This window comes from Rhinolophus hipposideros (genome assembly GCF_964194185.1).
Source record: "Rhinolophus hipposideros genome assembly, chromosome: 7".
Classification (NCBI taxonomy): Eukaryota; Metazoa; Chordata; class Mammalia; order Chiroptera; family Rhinolophidae; genus Rhinolophus; species Rhinolophus hipposideros.
This window is the reverse complement of record NC_138053.1, coordinates 54,907,095-54,921,099: the sequence shown is the minus strand read 5'-3', so window position 1 is coordinate 54,921,099 and position 14,005 is coordinate 54,907,095. Positions and strand designations below refer to the sequence as shown.

At 45.7% G+C, this 14,005-nt stretch overlaps 1 protein-coding gene across 2 annotated transcripts in view; it reads right to left on the bottom strand.

Annotated features, from left to right (window-relative positions):
* Positions 1 to 14,005, bottom strand: part of ZNF366 (zinc finger protein 366) — a 129,007-nt gene that overhangs the window by 14,708 nt on the left and 100,294 nt on the right. For both annotated transcript variants that reach the window (XM_081054553.1, XM_081054554.1), the window contains 2 exons: positions 5,055 to 6,403; positions 1,522 to 1,713 (listed from right to left, as the gene is read on the bottom strand). In XM_081054553.1, the coding sequence (XP_080910679.1) occupies positions 1,522 to 1,713; positions 5,055 to 6,403 (1,541 nt within the window). The remainder of the gene's footprint in view (positions 1 to 1,521; positions 1,714 to 5,054; positions 6,404 to 14,005) is intronic.

Genomic DNA, 14,005 nt, shown 5'->3' with positions numbered 1-14,005 from the left:
CTGGTATGTTGTTTTCAGGGGCTCATGCAGACAAGGCTAACTTCATGAGGGTCGACCTGTGCAGTCACACAGGGCCCCAAACTCAGAAGGGTCCTGAGTTTGGTGTAATGCCCTGCTTTTACCATCTTGAAATTCTTCATAACATTTGAACAAGGGGCCCTGTACTTTCCTTTTGCACCAGTCCCATCCTGCATGCAGCTTTTTCCCCCTTCAGCTCAGATGACTCAAGATGGATATAAATTGACTTTCAAACCACTAGGAACTTGAAGGAAAGGAGGGGAAACATAAGTAGGTGGCAGGAAAAGGGCTGGAGGGAGAAACCTCCCTCCCCCACCTCCGGAGAATGCCCACAGAGGTCTAGGGAAGCTCTGGTTCCTGACCCCTCTCACCCTGTCCAGGAGTGGCCAACACAGGAAAGAAACCAGCTTCACAGGGGGTTCCTTCAAGTGGGGAGACATGCTGCAGAGGGATTAAGGCAAGTACAGCCTCTGGAAGCAAGGCACCCTACTTTAGAAAATAGGGATCGACTGAGAATATCATTGAGAACCCGTCAGACATGGAGCAACACAGAGAAGGAAAACGTCCATTTCAAACGGAGAGACTCTAATGATATCTGAGTGTGGTGATTTCCCTCTTCTTCCCCCTTCACCCTCTCCTCATGACCAGGATGACATTGCCAGTACATTCCTTGAATGAAACTACCCAATCTGGGGCAAGATTCCTTTTCATCTTCAAAGTGGAGAAGGGAAACAGTGTGGGGAGGGGAAAAGCCTCGGAAGCCCGAGAATTTCTGAGTAACACCAGTCAGTGGCTTGGGTTTTACAAATCTCCAGCTCACATGTTATCTCAGCTGATGAAATAAAAATCCAACCAAGTTAATGTGATACAGATTTTAACAAAGATGCTCCATGGTCTTGAGGAATAAATGAGCAATGTTTCAGATGATTGTGCTCACAGTTATTTCCCAAGCAAGCACTTCTGAGGTCATGTGAGTCTCCTCTCTGGGAGACCTGCTCTCAAATAACACTGCTCAGTCCAAGTTTCAGGAGGGCAGGAGGGGAGGAGTGGGAAGAAAAAAGAGCAGTGCTAGAAGCTTCTCTTACTCCTTTCTGTAGTGTCCTCACTGTCTTGTAAAGGAAAGAGGGCTACACCTGATTGCTCCTTTCTAGAACAGGAGTGCTCCACATCACCTTCACCCTTTACCAATCTCATCCCCCAAATGGGCCTTCCACCCTCGGACCTCCCCTACTGGCTGCCTCCAACCATTGGGCACTGATTCCACAGTGAGACAAACAAGGCAGGCTCTTCAGGGTCCAGCTGAGGGCTGGTGTGAGCCTACGTGTGGTGGAAAAAGGGCTAGAGCAGCAGAGGGGCCTGGGGTTGGCCGTGGACCTACTCTAAGCCTCAGGGGCCCCAGTGATGAAATGGAGGAGAAGGTTGCCCGGAGACTCTTCCTCATTGGGCATCTGTACAACCCTCTGAGGCCTCCCTCTCTGCACTCTCCCAGGGGCCCCAGCCCACCTTGCACTTGAAAGGCTTCACATCAGAGTGAACGATCATGTGTGCTTTCAGGGTCTGTTTCTGCACAAAACTCTTGTAGCAGAGGTGACACTGGTAGGCGCGGATATTGGTGTGGATCAGCACATGTCTCTTCATGTTGGCCAACAGAGTGAACTCCCGCCCACAAATCCCACACTTGTGCTCCTTCACACCCTGGAGGAAAGCAAGATTCAAAAAAAAAAAAAAAAAAAAAAATGTGGTTAGTAGGTAACACACTTTCACCAGTCTTTGTTTTTCTCTCTGCCACATAAATCCACAAAGAACTTGGAGATAGATGCTGTGTTCCAAATGGTGTGGCTTAGCCGTCTTAAACTGCTATTTTCTTGAAAAGTGTTGATTACAGAATCTTTTTTATTCTTCTGAAAACCATAAACTACCCCAACTGTTAGAGGAAAAGAAAACTATTGCTTTTGTTGTTCCTGCTGCTGTTGGGGCTAATTCTACAGTAACAGTTCTGGGGGATTAATGGGATTTTGGTAAGAGCACTGTGGAATGATTCGCGAAATGAGTCTGTAATCTGGCTTTCATGATAATGAAAAAAATAAACCTCCTAAACCGATAATATAATTTCCCATATGAAAGTCAATGTTCTCTTGAGTTCTCATTAATGGACTTGAAAATCCCAGAAGAACAAATCATATCCACAACTTCAATAAATTATAACTGGATAATCACCTCTTACAATGGTCCCCCTGGGTTCCCACAGGCCACAGTGACCTCTGTGTAATTTGGGTATGGAACTTCCTCTAAGCTGGCTTCTGTCCTATAGAGAAATTTGGCAGAAGATAGCTTTCTGAAGCAGAAAACAGGACAAAAGGAGATTTTCTAGTTTCGATGCTGACTGTGGAGGGTGTTTGAATACTTAGGCATCGATGCCCTCAAGTTGAAAGCATTTCCAGGGACTCATCGCATGGGTAGAGTAGTAGTGAATCCTCATTAACCAGCGCTTCCTTGAAAAGGCCTTTGCAAGAAATATTGACCCAGAACGGCTTTTTTGGAAGGAAAACTAAAAGAACCATGACTTTCAAACTAAGGTTATTACAGGATTAGAACAAGTTGTTTAGCTAACAAGTGTACTGTATAAATCCCGTGCCGGCTGTATCCATTGTGATCTATGGCTGGAGGAGTTCCATGCTTAGTTCTGATTTGTTCTGCCTGTATTTCCATTTACTGAATTTGGGACATGGTAAGAAAGTACCACTCCTCAGTTTGGGTGAGCCCATGGCACTCCAGGGTGAAATCAGTTCTCTGCCCATCCATTTATTGGCTGCATAACTTAAGACAAGTCTGGTGGCCTTTCCAAGTCTGGTGGTGAAGGCTTCCTCATCTCAAGATCAAGTGGTGGGTCATAAGATCCTGGGGACTCTTTCCAGCTAGAATGCTCTCTAATCTAGATGATTGCCGATGAGTATGGGTTTATGCTACTGAAGAGATCTAAATTTTAATATCCTGCTAAAAGATGAATTTTAAAAACATGTTGCCTATTCAAACAGTGAGTTTAAAATTATGAAATTAATGAAAATGCTTTTTGTGATGCGTGGGAAAATTTACTTCAGCATCTTTCTTCTCAAGATTGTCTCTATACTTGGTTATGATCTCGTTGTCCTGGGACCAAGGAGAAGTATCTACTTATCACTGTTTTGGGAATTCTCTAAAGAGAATTCTCTATCCAAAGTAAAATCTACATGTGGGCTGGTGTAGAACCCAAGTGAATGGGAGGAGGACACGACTTTGGGAACCGAGGAAGCTGCTGTGTCCCTAATAGGATTAGTGAAGTCACAGGAGGGGAGCCTGCAGTTAGTCAGTGGTTGCTGGTCAGTGGGTCAGTAGTTAAGGATGAGGGGAGGGAAAGGGGTGGAGAAGGGGAAGTCTTGACAATAGTGTTCCAGGGCTCAGGGGCTGGAGTCAGAGATTCGGGGTGACCTCCTCATGCCTTGGGGTGTCATCTACAAATCGGGAGAAATGACACCAGTAGGTAGCTCTTAGCATTGTTGCAGAGCATTAAATGAGAAGTGAGGCAGCTGGCACAGAGCACGTGTTCAATAAATACTACTTCTTGCTGTTTGTTGACACCTTTAATGAAAATGCCTTTTGTTTCCTAATTTAAATGAGACTTATTTCAGCTACCAGGCTTTTTTCCCCATTGTAACTTCATTTCCTATGATCTTATATAATTTGTATATGTTACAAAATGCAGTTTTGATTCCTTTCCCACATTTGTAGGAGCCCCTGAAATCAGCTAATGAGCCCCTTGGTGGCTGAATCCTAGTCTAGGCTCTTTGTTAATGGTCCCTGCCCTCGGCAGGCACATCCTCTCTAGATGGTTTCTGCAGGGCCTTGTGGAGGGCAGGAGCTGTCAGCACAGAGCCCACAAGGCAGCCACACATGTCGTTTCTGTGGCAGAGCCAGAAACACCCTGTGTTTTGTCCTAACCTATCAAATGAAACCTACTATGACAGAGCAGTAATGGTATGTTGGCTGAGCCAAGTCCTCCACTGACCTTTCAGAACCAAAGAATGTTTCGAAACTCTGGCTTGTTACAAGTCTCTCTTGCCAAGAAAACCACTTGAGGTTAAAGGTGTGAGGGTAAAGGTCAGGGGGCAAACCTCCCCTCTTGGAAGCTCAAAGCAGTCCCAAGTCAGTTTAGCTGGGAAAGATTTCAGGGACGTCTCTGGGGCCTTGTTTTAGTTCCTCCTGAATGACTCCAGGGCTTCGGTTACAAACTATGCTGAACTTAGACCTGTGGGCCTGTATTTTTCCTTGAAGACCAGGGAAGATAAAAACAAACTAAACAGAGAAGGATGCTGTCTCTGCCTCTAAGAATACAAAGCACAGCGCACTGCAGCCAGCCAGGCTGCGGCTCCACTGGGGGAAGCACAGGTCCTCCTGGACCTGGGCCACCTCTGTTTCCCCAGAGCCACTGGCCTATAAAGCAGGTCTCACAATTGAGGGAGAAAACAGCACAAAGGATAGCCACTGCTTCAGCAGCAAGAGGCCAACAGAATTCTCTAGAAAAAGGCTCTGATTAGTATATCCCAGGCACAGAGCTGGTCTTCGGTAGACAGAGCCTAATGACACACTCATGCTAGTCCCCTGGATGGAGTTTCCAGAAACAGACATTTAGAAATTCTAGGAGGCTAAGAAACAACAGCACAAAGACCAGCTGTTTCCTTCATCCTTCCTCACCCTCCTCTCCAAATGATCCACATTATTTATTTCTAGGCCCACCTCCAACGCTAGAAGGCTGGATGGGAAAGGACTTGATTACTAGTCTCCTCATTCTCCCCATTTCAAGGTGAGGAAAGACGTCAGGGCTCCAGGAAAGGAAGCGTCTTGCCCAGGGTAACGCAGCTCGCCTGGTCAGAGGTGGGAAGCAGCACAGGTCTCCTGGCCGCTCGCCCCCAAGGCTCTGCTCGCTTTCCCCGTGGCCCAGCCAGCCCCCGCCCCCGCCGCCCACCCTTGCCCCCTTGCCCCGGCTGGGATCCTCGCGGTACCTTGTGGGTGAGGGAGTGCTGCTTGAGGTGGTGGGGCTGCACGAACTCCATGCCACACTCCGAGCAGATGTACGGCCGGATGTCCTTGTGCTTCATCATGTGGTTCTGCAGCTGGCTGGGGTACTGAAAGGCCTTGTCACACTCGGAGCAGTTGTACTGGATGGGGCCCCGGTGCGTGGTGAGGTGCCTCTTCAGCTGCGCCAAGGTGGGGAAGTCGAGGCCACACTCCACGCAGATGTTGTCCCGCCCGCTGGCGTGCTTGGCCTCGTGGGCCTTGAGCTCGCTGGGGTAGGCGAAGCCCCGGCCGCACACGCGGCAGCTGTGCGGCTTCACCTCGCTGTGCTGCATGGTGTGGCGCTTCAGGTGGCTGGTCTGAGTGAAGGCCTTGTGGCACACCTGGCATTTGTGGGGCCGCGTGCCCTGGTGGGTCAGCATGTGGGTGTGCAGGTGGCTGAGCTGCTTGAAGAGCTTCCCGCAGCGGGTGCACGCGTGCGGCTTGATCCCGCTGTGGCCCAGGATGTGGGTCACCAGGTTGTACTTGGAGGTGTAGGACTTCTCGCAGTTGGGACACTGCCAGCGCTTCTGCGCCCCGCCCACGTCCACGTAGTAGCTGTCGTCGATCTGCACATTCACGTCCACCCTCTCCACCTTCTGCTTGGTCTCCTCACTGCCCTGGGGCTCAGCTTTGCGGGGCAGCAGCGGGTCCGGGGGCTGTTTGGGCAGGAAGGTGTGCCGGCTGAAGGGGAAGGGGGAGGCGGAGGGCATGAAGAAGGGGAACAGGAGGCCCGGGGGCACTTTGGGATAGTAGGGGTAGGGCGTGGGCAGGAACGGGGCGGGCGTCGGCTGGGGCCACAGGGCACTGGGCTTCACGGGCTCCTGCTTCACGGGTTTGCCCCCCAAGGGCTCCAGGGTGCGGTAGAACTGGAAGCCCACGTTGCACAGGTCGATCATCTGCGAGTCGTACTTGGGGCGCGGGGGCTGCGGGAACAGCAGAGGGAAGTTGGGCGCGGCCTGGCTTTTGCTCTCCTCAGCCTGGAGGGCCAGAGCAGATTCTCCCGCCGCCGGGTGATTATAGGGCATCTTGGTGGGTATGCTCTTCCGCTTCCGAGACCCTCCTCCTTCAAAGACCCCCGGGTATCCATCTAGGTCTCCGGGAGGAGGTTCATACCGGAACTGAGAAAAAGGCCCCCGGAGAGCTTCTGGGAAGGGGTGTCTTTGGGGAGCTTTCCCTCGGGAAATCACTGGCTGCAGGCAGTGGGGAAAGGAGGGGGTCCTCTTCACACCCAAATTGAAATGCACATCCTCATCTTTGATCATCTTCATTTCCTTCTGCATCCTTGGCAATTTTCCTTTAAAGAGAAAGAAACTGATTGGTTTTTTTTTTTTTTTAAATCCTTTTTTCCATTAAGGGTTTTGGCTAGATGCCAGCACTAACTTGTGAAGAATAATGCTTTCTTAATACTGACCCTCATTTATCTTAGGGGCTGTTCAAGATATCACCGTTTTCCCCCCTTGCAAACTGGGTTGCCAATGTAGAGAGCACGGGCCTCCAGGAGTGGGCCCCTAGGGCTCGAGTGTAAATCCTCAGCCACAGAACCATAGCTGGGAGGTGGGTTGGTGGACTGGATTGGGAAGAAGAAACCTGAGAACTCATCAGGTCATTGTCCCCACTTAAGATGAGGGTTCCAAGGCCCAGAGAGATGAAGCGATATGCTCAAGTCCTACAGTTACTCAGGAGTCAGAACTGGGACATGGTCAGCTGTGACTTCAGCCTGAGATGGAATTGTATCTGTTAATGATGACTTCAGTGTGTCTTTTGGGGGCATTTCTTCTCCAAGGGAACCAATGATAGCCACTGCCTCTCTCTGTGTTGAGGCCTTTCCTGCTGGAAGATGGGGATATTCAAGGCCATGAAAGAGAAGGGACTTAATTCAGATTTCAGATTTTCTGAGCATCCACCCCAAGCAAGGTGTACTGCTGGGGTGTATTGAGCGGATGAGATCAATGTGACTTAAGAAAAGCATATAACCCAGTGTTGCAAAGTCATCTTGGCAATATATGCATTCTAATCTTCCGCCTGAAGCAACTTTAGGGGAAAAAATTCAAGATTGCGATTTTCAAAACGACACTTGCATCTTCCCCTTCACACGGGTGTCAGAGTAAAATGCGGCCTTTGGTGACTCCTTGGAGCCTGACATTTCCCTGATGAGCCAGTTACTACAGTCTGGTTGACTACCTCAAGTATGCCTGGGAGAGCCTGTGGGGCCAGAGTCAAAACCAGGGGCCATGCTTCCTTTCTCATATCTCCTTGCATTTTTCTATCTTCCTCACATGGACACTGGTGGAAATAACTAAGTGACTGCCTCCACATTTTAGGAGAGCCCTTGCTACCTAAATACTCTGAGTTGGAATGGGATTGGTTCTTTTTGCTCATTAGATTCCTCAGAGCCAGTTGCCCTCACCAGGTGTAAGGTCTGGCTTTGGGTCCCTGAAGACAGGGCTCGGATAGGGACTAACTCAGGGCCCTTGCCCTTGGGAATAGTTACATGCTGAACAGGACAGGTTGAGGGTCCCAGGGGTGAGAAGGTCAACAGCTTCCAAAGGATTTCTGTAGTCTTTGGTGAGGCAAGTGCAGTTTTTACAAGTATCTAGATATCCCCAAATCACATGTGTGTCTTTATGAGAGGTTTGAGAACTACAGCAGTACAACTAAAACAAAAATGGGCCTTTTTATGTTGGATTACCAATTCCATACACAGACAATCCAAATGAGTAAAAAAAAAAAAATTGTGTCCTTATTATATGAATATTTGGACATTATTTAAAGCTGTTATGGGAAAGTGTCAGAAAACTGAAAAATAATATCCACTAATCTTTGTGTTTATGTGAGTGGACAGATAGTCCTGGCTTGCCTTCTTGCCATGGGTTTGGGCAGAGTAATTAAAAGAGCTTATAGGGGTGGCCAGATAGCTCAGTGGGTTGGAGTGTGGTGCTAGTAGAACCAAGGTTGCCAGTTCAATCCGTGCATGGGCCACTGTGAGCAGCACACTCCTTAAAAAAAAAAAAAAAAAGAGAGAGAGAGAGAACTTGCATGTCCAGTCCAGCAAAAGGGAGGCCCAGGCCTATTCTCATCCTTCTTGTGCTTCTTTCTAAAAGTATTAACTATTTGCTAGGTCTTCTACCACTGCTGCCTCAAGGACCAGGCACTTGTAGGAAGTGATAAGTGCAGTAGGAGAATGAAATGTCTAGCTTTATAAGACTGGGGTAGGTGGGGGGAGGGTATCAAAATGAGGGGAGTGGTACTGTCACTGTTGAAAGGACCAGGACATGATGGAGAGGGCAGAGGCTCTTGGATGGTTTTTCATGTTTACTAGATCATCTCTTGGCTGTAATTCAGCAAGCCCTGAGCCATAAATTAACATAGAGGTATAGATATTGTGGCCCTGCCCCCAAGAATTTGTTGCATCTATAGAAATAATTGGCTTTCAGACTAGGCTAATGTGTCCTCCTGAAATGGGGGGAAAATGGCCGCTTCTTTCCCTGGAGTTTCATTTTGGCCACAGTTGGTTTTATGTCTTTTTTGGAGATAAGATCCTATCTGCAAAAAGGCTGCTCAGATTGGAGAGAACTCTTCCAGGCTACAAGTGACTATGGCAAACCACAGCGGAGCCCATCTAAACACAAACTGGTTCTGTCTGTTTTATTCTGAACTGGTAAAAAGAGGCAGTGATTCCCACTTTATGTTAGAGAGCTTGATTTTAGAATTAATAAAAAAGAGACATGTCAGAACATGGCTCAGGACTTACTGAACTTTTTGCATATTTTATTGTTAAGAAGGTATTTGAAGATGCATGGCTAATGATGTCTGATATCTTTATGCTATGTTGTGTATCTGATACTGGAAAGCTACTTAATTGGAAAGGAATGTTACCACTAATTTTGAAACTGAAATTATTTTAGTTTATACACATCACTATTGCCTTTGCTTAATATTTTTATTTTTCCTTGTGACACAGTCTACTAATTGACTGGTCTTAATATTTTAGAAGTGACGCTTATAATGTTAAGTTCAAAAGCATATTTATTTCAGTGTTTGCATTTTTATTTTGTCACCATTGACCTAGTAAAGGCAAAGAAAACATTGTCGAACAGAGGTAATGTGTGTTTTTTTAAACATAAATGGCAGAATTATGTCCCCCAAATGCAGACTTTACTATGTATGTACATTTTAATTTCCTCCATATTTTAATATGATAAAATTTTTCCAGTTTCTGACTAGTACATATATACACCCTACCTCTAAAATAGTGGTTGTTAACTCAGGAGGTTTAAGGAAGTGTTGGGGTCTGCCCATGGACATTTCCCCAGACCTTTAACAGCAGTCCCCTTCTGCATCAAGCGATTAAGGAGCACTGCCAATCCCTGGGGAGATGGAGGACAGCTAGACCTGCTCCTCTTGGCCTTCTTGAGAGAGACATCAGCTGTAGTTGTTGCTACTTAATTTCCCTGTCTTCTGAGCACACGGTGCTATGGACAAGCCATAGTGGGTAAAAGAACCCAAAAAACAAATCCATATTGTGGATGGGGAGTGTGGACGAGAAGAGCAGGGAAAAGATGTCTTCCTCAGGAGGTAATTTATCTTGAACTTAATCAGCTTAAAACTGAGCAGCCTCTGCAAAAATACTAATAGACTCCTAGAGAACCTCAGTATGTGCCACCCATGTGCTCCCCTCTATCACTGAAAGTAGGTTCACAGGCATCCATGACAGATATGGGATTCCTGTGCAGGAGGAAAGAGAGGCTGGGGGGTGGGGGGTGGGGCAGCAATGATCCGCTCGGCCAAGGGAGCAGGGGGCTGGGGAGCTGCAGGCCCTCCCCTGCTCAGTCATCTGTGGCTGCTCCCAGAAAACCAGCAGGTTTAGGATAGTTGTCCACCAGGATGTGCTGAGACAAGATGCAAAAAGAAGGAACTGAAATGGTAAGCAGGAGGCTATGGGACAGGGGAAAGAGCATTGTTTTGGACCGTAAGGGTCTGGGCCTGAATGTTGGCTCTGCGTTAGCAGTTGTGGGAAACTGAGCAAGTTAATTTAGGGGTTTGATTTTCTTATCCATTAAATGGGGGTTGGGCTATCCCTGTTGGGTTGTTGGAGACTTACAATAGAGTGTGAGATTTAAAATAAAGTGCTGTTTTTACCAGTACCCAGATATTCCCAAATCACATGTGTGTCTTTATGAGGCGTTTGAGAACTATAGCACAAAACAAAAATAGGCCTTTTTATAATGGATTACCAATTCCACACACGTACAATCCACTTGAGTTAAAAGAAAATGTATTCAACGTTAGACAGTGTGGTGTTCTTGAGGGGTAAGAAAAAATGGACAGGAGAGGAGGGCGGAGGTGATGATCAATGGGCCAAGCTAACTGACATTGTGTCTCCTTGCTCTTGTCACTATTGACTGGCATCTGGGCCTCTGTTTTGCAAGTTCAAAGCCGGGACTTTGCCGATTGACCCTGAGCTGGTCTTGTCTCAGCAGTGAGTGTAAACCGCACTCAAAACAGCCAGTGGGTAAGGCTAGAGTGAGTTTCTTCATTCAGTGTGGAGATCAACCTAGTTTAAGAACACCCCCCATCCCTCCTCTATGGCTGTCTTTCCTATTATGGAAATATCTTCAAGCCTATATTAATAACAGGTGGCTTTAGTGAGTGGGGACAAAGGGCTTGGGTGACCTTGTGAACTCTTTTAGCTGATGTACGGGAAGCTGAAGAATTGCCCCCAGTCTAATACCAAAGGTCACCTTCCTAGAGACAGGAGGACCTGTTTGTCAAACCCAAAGTCTCAGACACTGGAACGGTGAGGAGTCAACACTGGCTCTTGCAATTCCTGCTAGGCCGTGAGAGCGGAGATTGGGTCTGTTTCATTCACAGCTGTGTTTTCAGCCCCCAGCACAGTGCCTGGCACAAAGTAGATGCCGAGGAAAGTGCTGTGGGATGAGAGAAGGAACGAATGGTTCTTGTTTTGAAAGTCTCCTTAAGGAACTTTAAAGTGTATAATTTTATCTTACATTGTTTAGACTGTAGGTGACTTTTGGGGATGTTCCTAATCAGATCATGAGCACACTCACAAATTCTCAAGTAGTTATTGTGGGAAGAACGAGATAGATATACTTTGTGCGTGCTGTTGCTTACCCTCCTGAGTTTCTAAGGGCACCATTCTTTGAATGGACCCCCAGATGAGGGGTAAACCCTAAATCCTAGCTCCACTAATGCTAGGGAGCCATCCGCAAAGTGCCACAAAGTTCTGCAACCCAGTCAGAAAACAGATGCCTAAAAAGTCCAATGGGCAGTAGGAGGTAGAAAGAAAGACCCCTGGATTCAGAATGTGAAACATAAACCAAGAGTGGGTAGTCACTCGGCATTCTTCCACCTAAAGGAAATGTTTGGGAAGTTAGTATCGGTCCACCCTTTGTACTAATGTGGGGGTGGAGAGAGAGGCCTTAGAATAATCATACATTTTTATTGCTATGGTCAGAGAATATTCTAAGTTCCTGGCTTTCTTCCATGTACGTTCAGTCACCAAACCCAATAGATTCTACGTCAGGAAGGATATTGTTCAGGGAGGAAAATATTGGGTTGATCTGTGTTAGACGAATCTGGGACTCAGGATGTATTCTTTAACAGGTATTATCCATGAGAGTTAGCTATGAGGAAATGGGGAATGAAAGGGTTTTAAAAACAAAAACAAAATCTCCTCTTTGAACCATAACAACCAGTTAGATATGCAAGGCCTAACCAATATGAAACTACATTTAGTTTGGGGGAAAAAAAAAAGGTTTCTAATAATGCCCTTTAATTGGGAATTCACCTACTGCACCAAGCTATAAATATTCCCCAGATAAAATTACTGGTATTTTGTGGTTCTCATTAGAATCGAAGGTCATTCCAGTAAATGCTAGTAGAAGAGTCATGGTGAGTCAGCATGCCAGGGGCAGATTTATTTATCTTCTTTTTGTTCATCCTGAAATTCATGAAAGAGTATTCTCTCACATTCTTTATTCCATGAATATTTCCAGAGTTTCATGGGAAAATGTTACATTTTGCTATGGAAGACACTGGCTTCCCTTTTAAATTGAGAGAATAGCACTTTACTTATGTGGGGGACCCTAGAGCTCTGCTCTCAACAAAAGTGGAGACAGGGAGGAGGTCAGAGTTGAAGAAAAGTTTAACAATTAGAAGCAGTGCTAAGAGCAGCAAAGGGTGGGGAGTTGAGGGAGGATAACAGGAAGGCAGGATGGGAAATACATGGACAGACCGCTAACCTTTCTCTGTTCACGCAAAGAGATCTTATTATAAGACTCCTCTGATATAGGATTTTATTGGATCACCGGAATTTGTGATAACAGATGGAAACTTTGAGTCTTAGAATTAAACATTCTAATGCTTCAACATATATGTAGTCTTGATATATATGTAGCTGTACTGCTGAGTTCTTGATCTACAGGTATTTGGCAAGTAATCATTCAGTCTTGCCTTCCTGCAGTTGGCAGGAATAGAAGGGTCTGTGTACACATCTGGCAGATAGAGGAATATGTCCTCAAAGAAATGAACGGTCTGCCTTGTCACTCCCTGAATTAGTGGTAGAGCCAAGAAGCGGCGACCAGATGCCTGCTGGCCAGGCACCACAGGACCCTTCCAGATAGATACCTTTGTGGCCACCATTTAATTTATAAACCCCGATTCTTCCCATTTTATTATAAAAAGTAATCTGTCAGCCCATGGTATAGGCTGAGCCCTCTGGGTATCAGAAATATTAATGAGACCTGTTCGTGTGTGAAATAGTCAATTGAACTCACTATTTTAAAAAAGCTACTAAATACCACCAAGATATAACCTAAAGCCAAGTTTTGTTTTCCATTGTTTAAACTGTCCATAATGAGCATGCATATACGCCATTTTTATACATACGTTTGTTAAAGAGCCCTTATTAAAACAACAACAAATTCAACTGCTAGTTTGCATAGGTTAAATGGATGCACGTTTCCCTTAGGAAAGTTTGTAATGTAATTTGTCTAGTTTCTGGAAAGCAGGAGTGAATATAATTACTTGAGCACGAGAGCAGCTGCTAGCATTTGGGGTAATCTCTGTCCCCGTGACCCATTTAAAGGAAGGAAATGAACTGGAGATATGACTTAGCAGTTCTCTTTCCCAACCCTCAGAGTTAATATGTCTCTTGTGGATGGGACTCCAACTGTAATGTCAGAGTTTTTCTCCTACTTTATTTGGGGGAAATGTCCTTAAAATATATGTCAATTTTTTTTAATGTTCATCGATCAAGTAAACATGATATATCCACTCTTCACTAAGCAAATGTACACATGCCTTTTAGAAAGCTTCATTTTATCCATCTCTCGGAATGATAGCATATTTGGTCCCGTGGGTCTCAGCATTAGTAGATAATACCAGAAAATATGACTCTCTGAGAACAAAAGTGGTAAGAATCAACACACAATACAGGAGATTAACCACCTGTGGAAGGAATCCATTTTAAAAGTGTAACTCAAGGAGTGAAGAACTGTTTTGCATCTTGATTGTGGTGGTGGTTAACACAACTCTGTATTTGTCAAAATTTATAAAAGTCAAAGGATGAATTTTACTTTATGTACATTAAAAATAAGTTTAAAATATACAATTATCATACCAAAAAAATGCTGCTCTCCAGAGAACCATATGATTTCACTGATATGTGGTATATAAACCAAAAACAACAAAAGCACAAGACAAACAAATGAGAAACAAAAACTCATAGACACAGACAATAATTTAGTGGTTACCAGAGGGTAAAGGGGGTGGGGAGAGGGAGATGAGGGTAAGGGGGATGAAATATATGGTGATGGAAGGAGAACTGACTCTGGGTGGTGAACACACAATGGGATTTATAGACGATGTAATACAA